The sequence below is a fragment of the Staurois parvus genome, unplaced genomic scaffold (genome assembly GCF_062004578.1).
Source record: "Staurois parvus isolate SC_StPar_1 unplaced genomic scaffold, SC_StPar_1.0 ptg002753l, whole genome shotgun sequence".
Classification (NCBI taxonomy): Eukaryota; Metazoa; Chordata; class Amphibia; order Anura; family Ranidae; genus Staurois; species Staurois parvus.
The window spans coordinates 540,512-561,785 of record NW_028320549.1 but is presented as its reverse complement, the minus strand read 5'-3'; the positions used below and the strand labels follow the sequence as shown (position 1 = coordinate 561,785).

The 21,274-nt window shown below is 40.6% G+C and overlaps 1 protein-coding gene across 3 annotated transcripts in view; it reads left to right on the top strand.

The window, feature by feature from the left end:
* Positions 1 to 21,274, top strand: part of TUT4 (terminal uridylyl transferase 4) — an 84,063-nt gene that overhangs the window by 39,498 nt on the left and 23,291 nt on the right. For 2 of the 3 annotated variants that reach the window (XM_089666564.1, XM_089666565.1), the window contains exons 5-13: positions 2,102 to 2,279; positions 5,898 to 5,986; positions 6,354 to 6,405; positions 8,401 to 8,470; positions 10,207 to 10,333; positions 12,004 to 12,123; positions 14,665 to 14,871; positions 17,345 to 17,519; positions 19,621 to 20,288. In XM_089666564.1, coding sequence (XP_089522690.1) covers positions 2,102 to 2,279; positions 5,898 to 5,986; positions 6,354 to 6,405; positions 8,401 to 8,470; positions 10,207 to 10,333; positions 12,004 to 12,123; positions 14,665 to 14,871; positions 17,345 to 17,519; positions 19,621 to 20,288 — 1,686 coding nt within the window. The remainder of the gene's footprint in view (positions 1 to 2,101; positions 2,280 to 5,897; positions 5,987 to 6,353; positions 6,406 to 8,400; positions 8,471 to 10,206; positions 10,334 to 12,003; positions 12,124 to 14,664; positions 14,872 to 17,344; positions 17,520 to 19,620; positions 20,289 to 21,274) is intronic. The other variant, XM_089666566.1, reaches the window with a different exon arrangement.

Here is a 21,274-nt window from a genome sequence, read left to right as displayed (position 1 = left end):
TTCATAGAAGATGTAGGACTATTATGCAGATGTTCATAGATGGAAAAAGTCTGAATAATGAAAAATCCAGCATTTTAGTCTCAGAAGTCGGCCACAGTGCTTAAAGATGGCTGTCATTTGGGCATAAAATTGAATATAGTAGTAACAAATGGCTAAAAATCACAGAGTAATGATTATTATTTTTGAAGTTGTTATTGGCCCAGATGCAGATGTTTAAAGCATAACCAAGTATTGTATTAAATACTGAATGAGGCTGGGTTCACACTATTGCAAGTGCAGAAAGACATGTAAATTGCACCCATTCCTTCCCCACACACAACCACAGCAATAAGATGCTGCTACCATTAATTCTTAATAGCACCCCCACACATGGAAAATGTACCAAAGTACCATTAGGTTTCCCTGTGGCTGTGTTTTTAAAAAAGAGTCAGGAATTTTTTACCTGCATTTCACGCAGGTACAGCAGTGTGCGCAAATGAATGTGCTGCTCTGTCCACACAAATGTAGCCGCAAGGAAACGCATAAACATGAACCTAGCCTGCATGGTCAGCTTGTATGGATCATATCCAGAACATTATCTTTTTTATGTTCCTTGTTTCTGTTACAGCTGTGTTTTTTTTATTGTAACACAGTTAGTAAAGACCTTTTTACCTAATTGTTTAACATTTCTGGTTCTCTGATTGCATTACCACATAGTATGTTTTACATTTTGCAATCTTTACAATGCCTTCTGGGTTGGGTTTGCTGATAGCTGAGTGTTTTGTAAGGAGAAAACTGTTCCCTTTTGTTATTCAACAATATCAATTGTATGCTACATTTACAAACCAATGGTATGATAGTCTGTAAATTCAGCTTTTCAATGTGCACAGGGAATGTCCATTTATACACAAATGCAGCAGGGGTGGGGGGAGATAAATAATATATACATACACACACACACACACTTACCAGCCACTGGTGAGTGTGTGTGTGTATCTTGATAGTTTCCTTGCAGTGGATCTCTAGATTCCATGTACTGTAGTGTATAAAACCAAAATGTTTGTTTTGGATAGAGTAGGGAAGGGTTAGATCCCTTGTAATTTTTTTTTCTGTGGTCTTGCTGTGTAGATTACTATTTACTATTACCTTTGCCCATCTTTTTTTTTTTCTTTTGCCCCTGGTGACTATTGTTGCCTAATCAGAAAGTAATGGAAATTCAAAATGATGTTACACATCCTTGTGTCAACTGTAAGAAGGGAATTCCCCTCACTTTGCAGGGATTTCCTCATGCTTGCTTTTGAGTTTCCAGCACAGGAGGTTTAGACAAATCGCAACAGCACCCACACAGAGGTGGCAGACCTGCTGGTCATTATAGAATACTGAATGGAGCAGTTTTTCCACCAAAGGCTTTGAGTCCACTAAATCATCCTTTCATTTCTTGTGGATTTCAACCCATATATTCCTATTGTATACTATACTGGAGTTGCTGAGGCCAATGACTCGCACTGCACAAGAGCATAAGTGTCATATGTAGAGAGCATACTATAAATCGTAGGAAAATCCAAGTTTATTAAGGCATATCAAGAAATCATGTGAAGTGCAACGTTGCAGAGGCTCACTGGACTTTTTATGCAAAGCATGTATGACAGAAAGACCCATGCCTCAACTTTTTTAAACACACTGCTATTATTTTGAACACAACTGTACATATAAAATATCCTGAACCTCAAAAGTATTTAGCTGTTACAGGGAGAATTGATCGTATTGACTACCACTGTATTTGGTGCATGTCTTCTTTTACATCTGTGAGGAAATACAAAGGTGCTATTATTGATACACCAAGATTACATCTACCACCGCTGCTCCTATATGATTAATAACCGTGATAGTCTCTTTGTAAGTTTATTTCCTGCAATATTTTGTAACACTTGGCTCTAAAGTTTTCCAGTACCGGTTTGTTCTAGAACTGTACGCTTTTTTTTTTTTTTTTTTTTAAAGGTTTGGTTCTTCCTCTTGTTATCCTGATTCATGCTCTGTGTGCAATTTTGAACTCCCAATTTCTGTTTCAAATATTTTGTTGTGTGATGACTACATTTCTTTTTTTAAATGCTTTGCTGTTTAGGAAAAGCAGGAGGAGAACGAACTGCGAGCTCTTCCACCTCCATCAGTGGCCCAGATAGCTGCCTTAAGTGTCACTTTGGTAAATGCAGCAAAAGAACATGGGATATCTCAGGAGGACTTCCTGTCTAGGCAGGAAATTGTGAGCGAGATGGAGAAAATTATCCAGATTAAACTGCCTGGTAAATTGCTTGTTAAAATATCAAAGGGATTGTGTTGGAGATGGTGCCTTTGCAACAAGTATTTTTGATTTGCTGTTGATGGTTTGGCTTGTGTGACAGGATGTCCACCTTAGCTATGTTGGGATTTTCAGAATGAATATACTGGGGCCTTAGGCTAGGTTTAGACTTGTGGCAGCATTGCCGCACCTCTGAAAAGAGATCCTCTATCGTACCTCTTTTTCAGAGGTGTTTTATAGGCAGTGAGGAGGCCATATGATGCTTTTTTGCTGCCTGCTGGAACCCTTTAAATCCAGCATCACCAAGCCACAGCCATTGCACGTGATTGCTTGGTGGATGCGGCGCACCCTCATTAACTTCAGCACACACAACAGAGGGAATAAACACTTGCTAAAAGACAGGGCAACTTCATAAATGTGAATTAGTATCCGCTTGTGACAAACAAAACCACCTGAAACCGAAACACTCAAAGCTTCTTCACTAAGATGCAGTTTTGAAACTGGCCATGGGTTGAGCTTGCTCTGGAATTGAAAAATAAGACATCTGTGGTTTTAAATGATATTATGTGCCACATGTTGATAAGGTTTGTTTTGAGAAGTTTTACAAACAGTTTGAATACCTAAGCTTTGAATTTAATTTCAAGTACTTTAGTGGTTTTGTTACTATATACTGCATGTTGTACTTGGACCAAATGAACCTTTGCATTTTTTTTTTTACTCTCGTGTGCTGCAGCAAAGAAATAAATACCTGTACTAGCAGCACATAGGAGAGTTAAACTGTGGCTCTCTGACAAAGCAGCAGTTCGGCATATTCCCCTGAACACCTCTCCAATCCACAGCGCGGTTTAGATAGCAAAAGTGCTGTTAATTCGAACAGTGCTTAGGCTTTGTGTGTGAGGGAGCTACAGTCCAGCTCTGCTTTGTGCTGCCAGCTCGCAGTGTTTCATTCTTACTAACTTGGCAGTTAAACAAAACATAAATGATCCTCATATGTATTATTGTATATTCAGTCTGACTGCTTTATAGTAATAAATGGTGAGGGTTTAAAGTAGTTATAAAGATAATTTTTTCAATAAAATAATAAACATGTTAAACATGACTGCTTTGTGCAATGATATTGCACAGAACGGGCTCTTACCTCCTCTTCTGAGTCCCCTGCTGGCACTGTCCACTCCTTTCCTGCGTGTGCCCCCATAGCAAGCTGCCTGCTATGGGGGGCAGGCGTGCCCGAGCCAGGTTGTGTACATCCATAGACACACACAACATGGCCCCACCCCCTACTCCCTCCTCACAGGGCAAAGAACGTTCAGAATCCGCAGCACTCTTCAGTCTTTATTTAATGTATATAAAATCCATATCACAGACAGTGTCTGGGACAAAGAGGTTAATGCAATTCACGCTAAAAACTAGCACTTATTTATAGGTTATGAATAAGAGCTAGCTTTTAATGTGAAAATGTACAGCGCTGTACTGCTGTAATGTACAGCGCTGAGCGAACTGTTGGCGCTATATAACTACTGTGTAATAATAATAATAATAATAATGTGAATTGCATTAACCTCTTTGTCCCGGACTCTGTCTGTGATATGGATTTTATTTTCAATAATAAAGACTGAAGAGTGCAGTGGATTCCAGACGTTCTTTGCTTTGTAGTTCCACAGACGAGCTGTGTGAGCACCTTCACTCTAATGTTCAGTGGATGACTTGTACTACTCACCTGGAGGGGCTATGCTGTGTTTGTCCCTCCCCACAGGATTTGACTGAGAGCAGCAGAAGCCAATGGCCACGGCTGCTCTCAGTGTAACCTGCAAGACCAGGCAAAGGGGAGAGAAGAGCCGCAGCTGGACACAGTGCTGGAATGATAGAGGAGGGGGCTAGAACAGGTGGGGGGCTGTTTTTCATTGAAACCTATTCCATGGTGTAGGGAGCTTTCAGAAAAAAGAGCAGATTGAGGAACTAAAACCTGTCTGTAGGTGCAGGGTTGCTTACATGGCAAAGCTGGCATTGTAGATTATATTGACAGATCACCTCTCCACTCCAGACGGTTGTGGAAGCGGCTTTATGCCCTCTTTGATTGCTGCAATATAGATTTCATAACCAATGCATGGCAGATGTGAGAATAGTCAGCCCTAGCTAAAAACTAAGGTGTTGTTCACACAGGCTACAAGTAAGAGTATAGGGTATAATGCCGAGCATTTACAAAGATTTCGGCAGGCTTCAAGCAGCTTTGTTGAAGCCTTAAAAGAACTGTTCCGTTCCAGTTTGGGAATGCTAAACACAGATCTTAATGGGATTGCTGACTGTCACTTTAAAGTGCATTAAGGTAAAAAGTGCCCCACTACCTGTTTACCTTTTTTTTTTTTTTTTTTTTGTAATTTTATTACAGTATAAGTCATAGACACTGGCTGTCGAAAGAGCTTAGTGTACTCTCATAGTTCCTTCTGTTTCAACCAGATTTGGGTGAAGACTGCCAAGGCCCAGTATAAAACTTTTATACATGAGAGATTCTACACTATGTAGACCAGAATATTTATTATAGCTTTCACTTCTACGATTGTGGTCTCGTCATAGGTGGTTCCTCCTTCCAGCCAAATTAGGTGGATGGGGGAAGCCTCCCCCCAGCCGGAACATTGTATTCTGACACTGATTGGCTCCAGCCGCTGATCGGAAAACGTTTTCGACCTTGTCTGTTTGACAGACTTCGATTTATTAATTGATTGAGGATGGACACACATGAACTGAAATTCAGTCAGTCCCCTCTGAACCACCCCACTTTCGATCTGTCAGTGGCCAGCTTTGGTTATGACTTTATTGAACATCTACAAAACAATAAATGGCTGTGCACAAGCTGCAAAAACTGCCAGTATTTCCTGTAGAAATTGTTTTTCAGGAGTCCTACACTGTATAGCCTCCTTTCTTTGCATTAGCTGGTCCTTTTGTGCACATATTTTTAAATGTGTCAAGTGTAGCACTTTCACATAAGGAGCATTGTCATTGTAGGAGCTGTGTTTCCTCAGAACTCTAGACAAAACTTTTTGTTTTGTATTTTAGATGGGGTATGAGAGGGTTACAACCACAGCTGGGCTATTACGGCTTTCAGTGTCCACACTGGGGAGATGTATCCACTCTTCCTGTCATATCAGCAGGACAGGAAATGAGGTGAAATCCTTCCCCCACAGGAACACTGTCTCTTGGCCTGAGGCCATGGCAGGTAGTGAGTGAAAATTTTACCATTTTGCTGCATAGTTCATTGTGGGGAGTGGAAGGAAATAGCCAGTACTTCCGGGTATGAAGGAGCATGTGATTTACTCTGTGTGACAGAGCTGGGTCAATCAGTGCTGTCACAACAGGAATCCACAGCCCATCTGCACCACTCCAATGATTGTAGCTTGCATAGGACTTCCCTTTGTTCCTAGTGTCTGAAGACAGACAGTGGCAGTTATCGTAAAGAAGATATGTTCTGCTGGGTAGGGGGCAATGAAGTGATCGTTATGCCTTTTCTTTGATGGACAAATCATAGGCTGACTTTAAAGTGGTATAATGTCATGAACATGTTGCATTCATGTTTCCTTGTTATCAGCTTTTAAAGTAATTAAAACCAATTTTTTTGTTCTGCTTTTAGAATGTTCCCTGAGATTGTATGGATCATCACTGACCAGATTTGCATTTAAAGCAAGTGACATTAATATAGACATAAAGTTTCCTCCAAAGGTATGTATAGCGAGAGACATTCCCTGTCACGCGTACACACAGGAAGCCTCCTCTGTGTGATTTAAAAGAGGCAGCCTGTCATCTCACCGGTAACTTTTTTGTCAGTTCTGAATCAGTTAGGGAAGGACAGCTTCCAAATTTGTATTACTCTGTTCTTATAAGGGAAACCTTTCTGTAACTGAGACATGAACAGCTGTAAAACCATTTTTGTACCTATTTTGTACCTATGGTATAGTTATAGTCTGGATGAAAAAAGACAAAAGTCCATCCAGTTCAACCATAGAAAAAAAAAAGTTATAATCCTATACCCACAGTATACTTGTATGTAATTCCAGAACATCGTGTAATGTAATTTTGTCTGTTTTAGATGAGCCAGCCAGATGTTTTAATCCAGGTTCTTGAGATTTTGAAGAACAGCTGTAAGTCATTATCATTATTATACACTTTTACCCTTTTTGTTTATTGTTTGCATTTTACCAGATTCTGTATGTGCTACTAATTATATTGGCTAGTAGCAAAACATGACATTTAAAGGAGATGTGCGGGATTGTAAAAAAACAAAAAAAACAAACAAAAAAAACACATATACTTACCTACCTGATGCAACATCGGTCCGATGCTGCAGCTGTTCCCCATCACATCTAAGTCCAAGAACTGAGTGATCACTTGACAGGTGATTGCTCAGTTCTAGGTTCTGCTCTGAGCAGAGAGTAGTGGCTGTCAATCACCGCTCCCTACTCTGCCCCTCCAGCGCTCACTGGATCACCAGGCTATAAAGGGGGCGGGAGTGGCTGGCTGAGGTTCTCAGCAGCATACTGAGAGGCTGAGCCAGCTGCCGGTTAGGAATCTGGGAGGATCCCAGCATTGTCTGGTTCCTTTCAGAGATTGGACCTGGTCTGTGACCTCAGTCGATAGCGGGCTTTACCCCATTGCCAGATTATTCTGGGTCACAGAAGTGCAAAATATAAGTGCACTCCTGTGACCCACATGAAAACTATAGCCAAACAAGCTTTAGCCATCATTTGCCTTTAGCTAATCCTGGTTAAAGACTATCAGCTTGCTGAAACCAGTGGAATGGTTATTTAAAAAAAAAAGTGAACTAAAAATCAATAAAACTAAGAAGAAATGGGATGGGTTGATGTGAGTATAACTGAAGGCAAAACTTTTTTTTTTTTTTTTTTTTTTTTAGTAGAGTGGAGAGGTATTAGAACACCTGTCATGTTTTTATTGCATTCTGGTTCCCTCTCTATTTGTTATGTTTACCATTATCATCCAAAGTGAAAGTAAAAAAAAAATCCTCATTTTGGATTGTACAGAACAGTTAAAGATAGGAGATCTTGAAATGGGAACACTAGATCTGGTGACAATCAGGGATTCCCTCACTTTGAAGGGTCTTCCTGCTTTGGTTGTGGGACAGGAAGTGAAAGGAAATCTCCTGAATGGGACACAGATGACAAAAACAAACCTTATAACCCTTCATGACTATATTGAAAATGGAAAAAAAAAAGTTTTGCCTTTAGTTCTACTATAAAGTGAACCTGTACTTTGGCTATATTAAAGTGATTATAAAGGTTCAATTTTTTATTTTTTTTGAAATAACAAGCATGTCATTCTTACCTGCTGTGTGCAGTGGTTTTGCACAGAGCAGAACCGATCCTCCTCTTCTCGGGTCTCCCACAGGCTCTCCTGGCTCCTCCTGTCTGTAGAAGCTTGCTATGGGAGCACCTGCTGCTCCGTGTGTCCATTCACACTCAGAGCCATGGTTTGGCCCCACCCTCCTCTCCTCATTGGCTGACTGGCTGTGATTGAAAGCAGTCTCAGCAAGTGAGGAGGCAGAAACCCGGGGCTGCTGAGGCTGTCATTCACATCCCTGGATCATGATGAGGCTCAGGTATGAATTGAGGGGGCTGGGGGAGCTGCTGCACACAAAAAGGTTTTTTACCTGCATGCATAGAATGCATGCAGGTAAAAAAACCTTCAGCCTTTACAACCACTTTAAGTAAGAGGTAAACCGCCCACCAGAAACAATTCAGTTTCTTTTACTTTTACCACACTGTCTGCCACTTTTAACCTGCAGTAGTTCAGGGAAGCCTCTTGTCTATGGGATACACATCAGTGCCTGACTGGCCGGTCACTAGGTCAGAGCACTGACGTGAGGGAGCTCACTTAGCTCTGTGTAAGTATTCACTTTCAGAAAGTTAATACATGTATATGAATTTTGATGGACTCTCGCAGCAGGAAGTGTGCTGAAGGTAATAGGCACATGAAGGTACTGGCTTTGCAGCTTGTCTGTTACTTTGCCTAGTCGGTCCAAAGTACTGGTTCACTTTAAACTAGGAAGCGCTAAGAGAATTTTAATCCTTTTTGATGGCTAATGCTCTTTCTCTCCCCCACCCTTCCTTCCTGTACTCCAGCTCGATATATTGATGTTGAGTCCGATTTCCACGCAAAGGTTCCTGTTGTATTTTGCAAGGATGAAAATAGGTAAGATGCCTTTATCAATCATTTAATAATAATGGAAAATATTTGAAGCAGAAGGTTCTAGTCACACTTTTTTTTGTAAAGAAACATATACTTAAAGGAATAAGAGGGCTGACCTCCCTTTCTGAAAAATGCTTGTCATGTGGCGGCCTCTGGCTTTAAGACTTTGATTTGCTGACCTGGCATATAGTAAGTAAAGCTCTTGATCTGCATACATGTCTCCAATCAGTTACTCAAGAATACTGTAGGTTGGGGAGGGAGGTTTTTATTGCTGAAAAAGAAAGTGCCATCCAAACTGGTACGTAAATCATATCTTAATAGTATCTCCGACTCAGTTGTATAAAAGTGTGGATTATAAACCTAAATATACTAGAACACGCAAAAAAAATGGTAGTTGACTAGTTTTTTTGCACTAGTCAACTGCCATTTTTTTTTGCGTGTTCTAGGTTTTTATTGCTGTCTGTGTCCCCGCTGAAGAGATTCACCCATCTCTATCTGACATGGTGAATTTTATCAAAAAGACAGTAAGTGTAGGTGTTTCCAGGATACCTACACTTTTTGTAGCTGCTGACTTTTAATAAACACAAAAACAGCTGGAAGTCTGAATTAACTTAGTCTCAAAATACCAACCTAATCGCGGTCTTTTGTTCCTCCCAAGACCTGCTCTCTAGCTCCCTTGCTTGCCTCTACGACTTCTCCCGAGCCTCACCCATTCTCTGGAACTCCCTAGCTCAGTCTGTCCGGCTATCTCCTATTCTGTCCACTTTTTTTTTCTATGACTTTTAACTAAAGGTTTTATCGCTTTACATTCAACAAAACCAAACTAAACAAACTCTGTCCACTTTTAGATGATCCCTGAAAACCCTTCTCTTCGGAGAGGCCTATTCTGCCCCCACCTACATTTATTTTCTCCATCAGCTCATCCCCCACAGTTATTACCTTTTTGTATCTCTTGACCCTCCCTCTTAGGTTGTAATCTTTAATGAGCAGGGTCCTCTGATCCCTCGTGTATTAAACTGTATTGTAATTGTACTGTCTACTTTGATGTTGTAAAGCGCTGCGTAAACTGTTGGCGCTATATAAATCCTGTATAATAATAATGATAATATTAATAGTCCTACCTTTATGGTGAAATCAGATTTTTTACTTTACTACTACTTTAAAACTGAACGTCAGGGAGATATAAAAGATAAATAAATAAATACATGTCTGTAATCATTTATGCATCTTTAAATGTATTTTTCAAATGTCAGTTTGTAAGTTCTTGAATTTGGGTGGTATCAGTCTCTTGCAGGGTATTGTACAGTCTGTACAGTAGAGCTCAGAGTAGGGGTAAGGAAAAGTAACACAAAGGGGCCGATCAAGTGTTGCTAGAGTACAAGGAGCATGCTGATAGGAGAAGAGAACAGAGTGACAGAAAAATGAGTGCATCAGTATGCTGCTTCTCCTTTCACTGTTCAGTCACAGGGTGTAAGTGTGGGGAGGGGTCCTGTATGTAAACGTGAAACTGCAGTGGAGATAACGTAGGCCACCTTCCCTGACAGGTAGGGCTGTGCTATGGAACAAAGCTGTATAATTCTCAGGAATGAATGAGCACAAATTCTTTAGCAGATTAAACAGCCCTTATATTTGTATTTCATCATTGTATTTAGCCATGTACATCGTGTTTAGCTTCAATATTTCTGAATGTCATTTGCATTGTGTTATAAATTGTATTCAATTCATTCATTTTTTTCTAGTGAGTTAACATGCAAAGTGAGTGCTGGAAATGACACAGCGTGCCTTACCACTGAATTACTGGCAGCTGTTGGCAGACTAGAGCCTTCTCTCATTACCTTGGTCATGGCGTTCCGCTACTGGGCCAGGGTAAGTATATATTTTGATGAAAAGTTTGGGTTGTATTTGCTATTTTTGATAAATGGACTGTTTTTTCCCCAAATAATTAGAACCATAGTCTATCAAGTTAAAACAAGAGAAAAAAATAAATACCTAAACCTGGCATCTTCAGAACTCTAAACTTTCTGTTGATCCATAGGAAGACATTTAACACTTATAAACTTTGAAACTGTTTGCTTTATCTGTAAAACAAAATTCTTCTTGACCCCTAAATGCAATGCAGCCTGAATGAACAATCTACAGTGTTATTTGGTGCATACTGTATATTGTTAGCCTGTCATACTTTTTTCACTTAGAAATACATGTGACAGGAAAGCAGTTTGCAAGCATTCAGGAGGTGATTCTGCTGCCTCCTAAATACATGTTGTTTTAAATGGGATTACTCTGCCACAAAGGTTGCAGTGCAGTCCCATTGACTTCTTTAGGGTGATTATGACAGGTGGTGCTACAACATGTTTACACTTCCTTCTGGCTGTATGTTATCTTTTAGATGGGTGGTTGGGAAGAGGTAACACTACAGCTCAGATTCTTGCTTTTATTGCCCTCTTCTCTCTTATCTAAGGCTAGCCATACACAATTCTTTTTTTTTTTTTTTTTTTTTTTTGTTTAACCAGCAGGTTGATTGAAAAATAAAATTCGATCGAATGTGCGGATGGAGGAATCCTTCCTGCGATGGGAGCCTTCCCCGCTATCAGAATACACTGATGAGTGTTGCTGGCTATAGTGACTGGCACTGTTCATTATGGAAAAACCTGGCAGGCTGGTTGTACAGAAGTTGATAGATCGACTTCTGTAAAACCAGCTAGCCCATACATGGATCGAAATTCGTCTGGTCCCTCCTGATCAACTAAATTTCAATCCATGTATGGCCATATGTGGAGGATAAACATCTTTTCTTCCATATACAAAGAGTACACCGTTTTCTTTCGTAATGAGCAACTTTGTGGCAAGTTTAGTATTAAGACCATTTGTGTATTACAGAATCAAGTGTTTCCTTTATGGAGTGCTTTGTGTGCAAAGATTGCAATAAGCTAAATAGCAGATGTTTCACTCTTTTGCCAAAATGATGGCGGGCTGCAGTGTTGATGCATGCGGACACTGTGGACCTGTTTCCTCTACAAGCATTAACACACTGTGATAATGTTATTTAGAGAAAGCTGATCTCTTGATGTGTTTTTAAAATGTGTTGAATGTGCTATACATTCCTTTTAAGGGCTGGTTCACAGCAGATGCTTTCCAGTGCATTTTTAAACTGCATCCAGACTGCATGCACATTGTTTGCCATTTATCCCAATGGCCCCAGTTCACGCCAGTGCAGTCAATTCCAGCGCTTTCAACAAAAGTACAACATGCTGCATTTTTACGCCCAGATTGCATCAAAATGCATGTAAATGCACTGCAATGCACATGGTCCTAATGAAAATATTTTTCAAATGTCAAACTACAAAAAGGAAAGAAGAAAAAATAAGCACCGGACTGCATTGAAAACTCATCTAAAAGGCATGTAAATGTGCATGCAAAAATACATCTGGAATGCTGAAATTGTGGTGTGAACTTGTGCTAATGGTCAACACAAAGCACTGACTGGATTAGAGGAAATCACTAATTTATATAATTGTTATCTTGTTTATCTTTTCCAGCTGTGTCACATAGACTGCCAAGCAGAAGGGGGGATCCCTTCTTACTCTTTTGCCTTAATGGTGGTATTTTTCCTCCAAAAAAGACAGCCACCAATCCTTCCGACATATCTGGGATCCCGGGTAAGCCACAGTCAGAATGGATTTTTCCGTGTTGTCTCTTCCTTTAATTTTTTGCAAGTTATGTACACTGTACTTTAAGGCCTCATGCACACTGGACATTTTTATTAGCTCTCCTAGAAGCCTTCCTCCTAGCAGCAGCATTTTGGCAAAAAAAAAAACCTGACGCTTGTAAAGTTGTGTAACGTGTTTACCCTGTCAAACATTTGGGTGTTTATTTCATTGGCCAGAATAAATTATTTATTCTGGCCTTTGAAATTAATTAACGCTCATGTGCTAAACACGCCTGGCGTTAATGCAGTTACATGCATTAACGCAAGTCTAGCAGTTTTTTTTTTTCTCTGCCAAAACTCAGCTGCTCTGGACGCACTAGCAGTGGGTTTTTCTTTCTCCTGCCTCTAAACGCCTCCAAATGTTTGTGTGTATGAAAACATAGGCTAACATGCACAGCAGTTTAGAGGAAGGAAAAAAAAGTGCCAGACACCCCTAGGAGCAGCTGTAGATATTTCCAGTGTGCATGTGGCCTTACTATTTGTTTAGTACATCTGTTAACAAAACTGCAGTACTTATATGTACTTACTTGTATACAACTAATCGTATAGTTAGGGCCTCTGCAAATTTTCCTTTTGAAGTTCCCCTTTCATCTCTTGCACCATTTATTGTTTTGGTCAACAGATAGTGAGACTGCAAGCAATAAGCAATAGTTTTCTGGGGAAATCACAGGGATGAGGCTTTAGGAATTTTCTACCAGGACAGTGTAATATTTTGGGCTGGAGATCTTTTTTTAAATTACACCAGTTAATTGCTGCTAAAAGGCAAAATAACTACAAAATAACTACCTACAACTGTATAGCAGACACTCTTCAGGGCCACTTCTTGCCATTACTGGGGTTGATTTACTAAAGGAAAATAGACTTAGCACTTTGCAATGTACAGTTGTACTCTGCAGGAGCAGTTGCTCCAGAGCTTAGTAAATGAACAGATGCTTTGCTGACTTCCATCATCTAATCACATGGAAGCAAAGATGCTTTTTTTTTTTTTTTTATTTTCCCTGCAAGCGTTTAGGTATTCTTTGAAAAGTGAAGCTGTACCTCATTTACGAAGTTCTGGAGCAACTGCACTTTCAGAGTGCAACTGCACTTTACAAATTGCAAGGTATATTTGCCTTTACTAAATCAACCCCACTGTGTCTGCCTCTCCAATGGATTGCTGCAGCAAATTTTCTGCATGCCCCCTCCCATCCTACACTTGGTACGTGCACATCCAATCACCTGGCCCAATCACTGTAGGTAAGGAGAGCTTTCTAGTTCTATGCAAATGTCACCGTACAAAAAATCAAGTGTTGTATAGGCTCTTTAGGCACGCTAAAGGTAAGATATGGTACGGAAGGTGGGGGATTCATATTTTCATAGGTTTACCTTAAAAATATATTTTTTTTAGCATGAAACATATAGGAAAGATGCCGCATAGGTTCCACTATCTTTAAATAAAATCAAAGCATAACATTGAATATAAACTAAGAAGGACAATCACATCAAATTTTTTCTAAGTGTATCTGTCATAAATTCCAACAAGCATATGGAGGTATTTTACATATGGTATATGCCTGTGACAAAATCAGACCCTTGCAGCCACATATCACTGAGTTTATTTTCCCAGCATTTGGCATACCCAACATTTAAGTTCAGAATGGTGCCTTTTAGGTATGTTTGGTGAGCTGGTTCTTAGCACTTCCAAAAAGGTTTTCCACATTTTCTCCGCTTTTAAGCAAAGGAAACGAGTGTTAAATTGGACATCCAATTCTATTAAACAACAAGGACTGGAAATGACTAGTTAAAGCTTTGCCTCTTTATAGTATAATTTTTGAGGCCTGATTGTGCAATACTAGGTTTGCTAAAATCTTGGGAAAATGGGTCCGTTGTATTAATTCCTGTGAACATCAGACTTTGGTGTGGTGTTTCCATCCTTGATACCATCTACAAAATAGCACTCATATGCATGTGTGCACCTTGTATGCCTTCCCTGAACAATAATGACTGAAACAAAATAAGTAGTTGAAGGATCTTGCTTTTATTGAAAGATATTGGTTTCAATGTACAATTATTACTATTTCTAGACATATATAAAATGCACTCTTTATTTATCAGTGCATGTGTGTATTTGTTTCATTCCTATGTCTCTCTTTCCTCTGTATAACATACTGTATATAGGTGTACCAGAACCTGTGCATTAAACTTATACAAATTTTAAAAATATGTTCTGAGTGTCTGCTTTAGTAGGTCAACTGGATTACATTATAGTTTACCTCCCAGTGACACAAAGTAAGTCAGAATTGTTAATAGGTTCTGTTTGTAGATGGCTCTAGAAAAATATTTTGTGTCGTTCTTGTTTAAATTTGTGGGCAGGTTCAATTAGGATCCTGTATTGGTATCAGTTTAGTGTGTATGTATCGGTTTTAAGTCTGTTCTGTTTAATGTGTCATTTGTCTTGAACCGCTGTATAATATTTTTTTTTTATTTTTTTTACCATCCTTTTGGGCAATAGATAGAAGGCTTTGAGTCTAAGAGGCTGGATGATTACCATCTAAAGGGCATTTCTGAAGACAAATATGTGGAATGGGAATACAGGCCAGTCAGCAATGATAACAAGAACTCTTCAGGAATGGACGGGAGGGCAAGAGCTGAGCAAAACCACAGAAGAGCAGCTGCATTAGAAGCAGAGAGCAGGAGAAACAAGGAGAAGATGGGAAAGGTGAGTTTCTTCACTCTCGGGAGAGGAATTTATGCAAGGATACCACTGTAGATAATATTATCCTTTGCAAGTGTGTCTGCTGGTTTAACAGGACATCTTTGACACCTATTTGAAAGTCATACTTCCAGTACTTCAGATTCTTGTCCTTTATCTGCTCTACGTGGTTTAATAGTAGTCTATAGAAAACTTCTATAAAAGTAGTGACTTGGGCTACACTGTGTAGGACAAAAACAACTTTTCCTTAAAGGATACGGTAACTTTTTTAAGGAAAAAATAATAAATGCATATATTTTTGCAGAAAAACAATGTGCATTTATTATTTTTTTCCGCAGGAGCCTGGAAAGCATTGCACCCGTGATCAGTGGATTATGGGTGCAGTCTCAGGCTTCTGTATGCAATCCCTGCAGTTTACAGCCCATACTACAATACAGGCTGTCTGTTTGAAAGCTGCAGGGCTTGTGAATGAACAAGGGCACTCATCAGTGCCTCCAGAATTTATTAAGAACTACAAGCCATCAGAAGCGGTGGATGACAGTACTTGTAGTTCATTCATTCACAGGAATCTGTGAATGAATGATGCAGCCGTGTGGGCAGAGCCCCGCACGGCCACTCTGTTTTTGAATTGTGACAGCGAGTTGCAGGGAGAATATCCTTGGCCACTGTTACATGAAGAGGGGGATCAGGGGGGACCGGCAGCAGGAGCTGAAACATGTTACATGTTCCATCCTAAATACAGAGGAGACATGAAACATGTTCCAAAAGTTAAACTTGGCCTTTAAAATTCTGTGATGTAAACAGTTGTTATCTTGTAATCTAATTGAAATCTCACATCTTTTTATCGACTTCTAGCCATGCATGTTCTGTTTTCTGACTGATTTTCGCTTGGAAAAGTTTTAAATTACCCTTTTCTCTTGGTGAAATTTCTGCTTCCTGCACTTACACTGATGTGGCCTGTGCTCGCAGAGCTGAGTAACAGCCATACCTCTCAACACAAGCATCTTCACACAGACCTGTAGAGAAGAGCAGGAGGCATATCTGATCCGGTCTGTGTGAATTGCTGATAGCACCAGATCTTTTCTGGTGCCTTTTGGACTGCAAAGTCATAATTAAATACCCTGCCCAGCTGAAAGAGGAAAAGGGAGATAAGACTATGAAATTGAGGTTGTTAGTACAGTATCTAGAGCCGGCCAAAGATGGAGCAATTTTCTTTCCTGTGACCATGGGTTGGAGGAGAAAAAATTGCTCGTTCCCCAATCAACACGGTCGGGGTTGATGGGGAAATCCCTCCCTCAGAGCCATTGTATTCTCCCCCCGTCAGAAGAACACAGTGATTACTGCTAGCGGCTATAATAGCTATAATAGCCGCTAGCAAGAATTGTGTGTAAAATCCGACAGGCTGGTTGTACCTAAGTTGATCGATCAACTTGGATACATTCAACCTGCCCATACATTGTTCGAATCTCGGCCAGTTCAGCAGGGAACCATCTATGGCCAGCTTTAGTGCATATCTATTTATGTGAATTCAATTGGGCTTTTAAAGAATACATTTCTGTTAACAGACTGATGGGTACAGCATACTTTTTGATGAACACCAAAGCAGAAAGGAACTGTTTCTCTCATTGTGGGCTTTGCCCCTATGCATCTCATTGAGATCTCAGTTTTAGCCTAGTATCTTAGATGGTAGGACATTGCAGTTTTCAATTTAGGTTTGGGTTCAAGAAGACTGTTAATGGACTTAAAGTAGAAGTTTAGGGTAAACCTAACTAAGGCTAAACCTACTCCCACCCCCGTTCTAAGGCTGTTTTATCTAATCCCGTAAAAAAAAGATCTCTATACTTACCTATTCTGAAGACACAATAGTCCAGTCCCAGGATTAGCTGTCAGTGGCAGCTTCTGTGTTGAGAGACAGCCAACAACAGATGCCCCATAGTAAGCCTATGGGTCACATCATCTCCTAGGCATTTTGAGCCATTTTCTGCGATCTCTCCTCTACACAGAAGTTGCTGCTAGAAACCAGACCGGAGCGGCTTCAGAATAGGTAAGTATACAAATATGTTCTTTACAGGGTTTGATAGAATAGCCTGAACGTTCACTTTAAGTGTTTCCACTGACCAAATGGTTCAACTGATAGCAGCTGTTGGTAGCAAGTACCTACAGGTGCAATGATTTCCTTTTTTTCATGGAGTCCAGGGTGCCCTGGGAGCCTCTAAACCTGGGGCACTTTGGTTTACAGATAGCAACTTTAGGAAATGGAGTTAAACTTAGGCTCACTCGTTTCTCATTATTTGTCACTGCAAACAGAACCCTCACTGACCGTTAACCCATCGAAAGAGTGGCAGATCTTCTGTAAATAAAGTCACTATTTGAATAATATTGTGCTCTGGAGCTCCCAGTACATGTTCACTGTAAACTTTAGGGTTTTAAAAATTATGTTGTCATATAGCTTTAAAGCACCCTGGTCTTCTGTTTACAGTGCCGCTTGGTGTTTGTGCGGCCTCACCATGTATCCCTTGGGCAGCTGTGGTTGGAATTGCTGAGATTTTACACGCTGGAGTTTGCAATTGAAGAATACGTGATTAGCGTGCGAGTAAAAGGTCTCCTAAGTAGAGAAACCAAGAATTGGCCAAAAAGACGAATAGCCATTGAAGGTAAGATTTAAACTGTGCAGATATTCTATTGCTGTAGTGAAGATACACTTTATTGCCAAAAGTATTGGTACGCCTACCTTTACACGCACATGAACTTCAATGGCATCCCAGTCTTAGTCCGTAGGGTTCAATATTGAGTTAGCTCGCCCTTTGCAGCTATAACAGCTTCAACTCTTCTGGGAAGGCTGTCCACAAGGTTTAGGAGTGTGTCTATGGGAATGTTTGACTATTCTTCCAGAAGCACATTTGTGAGGTCAGGCACTGATGTCGGACGAGAAGGCCTGGCTCGCAGTCTCCATTCTAATTCATACCAAAGGTGTTCTATCAGGTTGAGGTCAGGACTCTGTGCAGGCCAGTCAAGTTCCTCCACCCCAAACTCACTCATCCGTGTCTTGGTGGACCTTGCTTTGTGCACTTGTGCGCAGTCATGTTGGAACACGAAGGGACCATCCCCAAACTGTTCCCACAAAGGTGGGATCATGAAGTTGTCCAAAATGTCTTGGTATGCTGATGCCTTAAGAGTTCCCTTCACTGAAACTAAGGGGCCAAGCCCAACCCCTGAAAAACAGCCCCACACTGTAATCCCCCCTCCACCAAACTTTACACTTTGCACAATGCAGTCAGGCAAGTACCATTCTCCTGGCAGCCGCCAAACCCAGACACATCCATCGGATTGCCAGACAGAGAAGCGTGATTTGGCACTCCAGAGAACACATCTCCACTGCTCTAGAGTCCATTGGCGGTGTGCTTTACATCACCGCATCTGCTGCTTTGCATTGTACTTGGTGATGTAAGGCTTGGATGCAGCTGCTCGGCCATAGAAACCCATTCCATGAAGCTCTCTACGCATTGTTGTTGTGCTAATCTGAAGGCCACACAAAGTTTGGAGGCCTTTAGCTATTGACTCTGCAGACAGTGTGCGACTTCTGTGCACTGTGCTTTTCAGCATGTGCTTGCCCCATTCTGTCAATTTATATGGCTTACCACTTCATGGCTGAGTTGCTGTTGTTTCCAGTTGCTTCCACTTTGTTATAACACCACTAACAGTTGACCGTGGAATATTTAGTAGTAAGGAAATGTCACAGATGGACGTATTGCACAGGTGACAACCTATCACGGTACCACGCTTGGAGTCACTGAGCTCCTGAGAGCGACCCATTCTTTCACAAATGTCTGTAGAAGCAGTCTGCATGTCTAGGTGCTTGCTTTTATACACCTGTGGCCATGGAGGTGATTGGTGTACCTAAATCCAATGATTTGGAGGGGTGTCCCAATACTTTTGGAAATATAGTGTATGTCTGGAAACAGGAGTAAATAATTCCTTTGTACCTTGCTTAATTTGCTGATGTAATTGGGAACACACTTCAAGATTGCACTAGTTTCCAAATGTCTTAGCCAGTTGAAAAACTAATCATGACAGGGATTCTGTCTATTGGACCACAATAAATGTTGTTTTCAATGGTCTGCATGAACACAATTTAAAAAAAAAAAAAGAATAGCTCTGATCAAGGGGAATTTACATAGGGAAACCTTTACCATCAGCATAGTCTAAATACGCTTTATTATCTTTACTACTTAGCTTAAAGCTGCCTTTTGGCCAATTTATCATTAGGGGGCCCTATATCCCCAAGTTTGGGGATAGACCCTGCCAGAAAGGGTAAGCCCTACACATACATAGTCCAGTGAGTTTGTCCATATTGGCTACTGTGTCTTTTCATTGAATATTGGAACAATTGGAGGTTATTTATACAGCCTAAGGGCTTCCTAGGTACACAGGTGACTTTTTTAAAGAGATTTAAGTACCAATTACCTTGTGTGTCCTGTTAGGCCAGATGTTTCATTGTTAAACAAGTGGCAGGTTAACAGTAAACATGCAAGGACTTAAGTCGCTTGCCATGATTGAACATTTTAGTGTAATTTCTTGTATGCTACAGGAAATCATTTTTTTCTGCACACACATTCTATCCTGTAAATTGGATAGAAAGAAATACTGTAGGAAACAAAGAGGTGGAAGAGTCCAGTATTTTCCAACTATAACTGAAGTATAATATTTGGATGAAGTGACCCTTTTAATATTTTTTAAAATATTTTCTATCCCTAGATCCTTTTGCACTGAAGAGGAATGTTGCAAGGAGCCTTAACAGCCAGATGGTGTACGAGTACATTCTAGAGAGATTCCGAGCGGCATACAGATATTTTGCCTGTCCACAAAGCAAAGAGGAGAACAAATCCAAAGTGGATGATGAAAAGAGGGAGAAGAGCACCGGCCAGGATATATCTACATCTGAAGATCAAGTTGATAATGGTAGTCTCCCAGAAGGAGAAATGGGCATAGACCAGGATGGTGGGACAGCAGAAAGCTGCATTGCGGGGTTAGAGCCCAAGGGGGGCGAATTAGATAGTCTTTCGGACAAGGTCGCTAAGGCCATGCAAAGGCTGTGTGTACATGGCGATGAGGCAGTTCATTCTACCTCTTCTTTAGATTCTTGTGAACTAGATATACTTCCTTTTTCAGAGACAGACCAGACATCTGCACTCTTGGAGGATAAAGGGAGCAAAAACTGTAATGGACAAAATTCTACAACTATTAAGGATTTACATGATACTACTGAAGTAAAGTGTGCGTCAGACGCAGTCAGTTCTCTGGACGAATCCTGCTCTGACGGCTGCACTTCTGCTACCTCGCACCGTCACATGAAGAATGAAGGAAGCCTTAGTGAGGATGAGCTGTATTATGTGTTTGATAAGCTTATATTGACTTCTGGAAAGGTAAGAGGAAACGTGTTCTACATGTCACAAGCTAACCACTAAGGACAAGTTGTCTGTTTATTCACAGCAGCTGTCACAGTTACATTGACTTATTTTGATTAAAAAAAAAATTACTGCAGATACATATGCACTTGCAACAGCCTCCAAAGCCCACTGTAATGTCTAACTGTCAAGCTGTTTTAAGAGACTTAAGCTGCGCTACACAAAAGCTTGCCCATCTCATCCTGCGGCTGGCTGGAAATCTCTGAGCTTTGCCTGTTTAAAAGGCCCACACTTTGACTGCAACAATTTTAATTATTATGGATGAGGAAGGGCCACACCATAAATACTGCTGGCATGGGTGCACTGTCATTGTAAATGGTACTCCAATGTACCTTCATAATACACCTGCATTGCGGTGCACTTCAGTACGTGGTAGCACATTATTGTGTACAGCTTTACAGTGCATTGCACTAGCCAAGTGATACAGATCTGTTTTGGTGCCCTTTCTCCAGACTAAGGGGTCATTCACAGCAGTCGGGTTTATTGCAGTGTGTTTAGCGCATGTGATAAAGCAACCCTGTCACCAGCTTAAATAAAAAATGTGCAAACGCAGAAAAATCAAGTTTTTAGATGCTTTATTGCAGCGTTTTACTTATTTGGAATATATTTATCATTAACTTGCAATTTCAGCATATGTGACCTTATGCTTACATTGTGTTTGGAGGCTGAGACAGAAATTTTTGGGGGATTAGTTTACGACCTGGTTCACCATTGACCTTGTTAATTTATGAGGACCAATTGCCCCGCTACAGCACTCTAGCCTTTCTGGAGTTGAGATCATTATGGTGAGGTTGTGGTCACATACCCCTAATTTGGCCCCCTAGGAACAGCAATTTAAACTGTTGGGATTTGGTGTGTGTGAAGTGGTGATCCGGACTTGGCATTTAAGACAACAATGGGTGAAGGGTGTAGGTTTTACATTTTGTTTCTAACTTTTATATTTG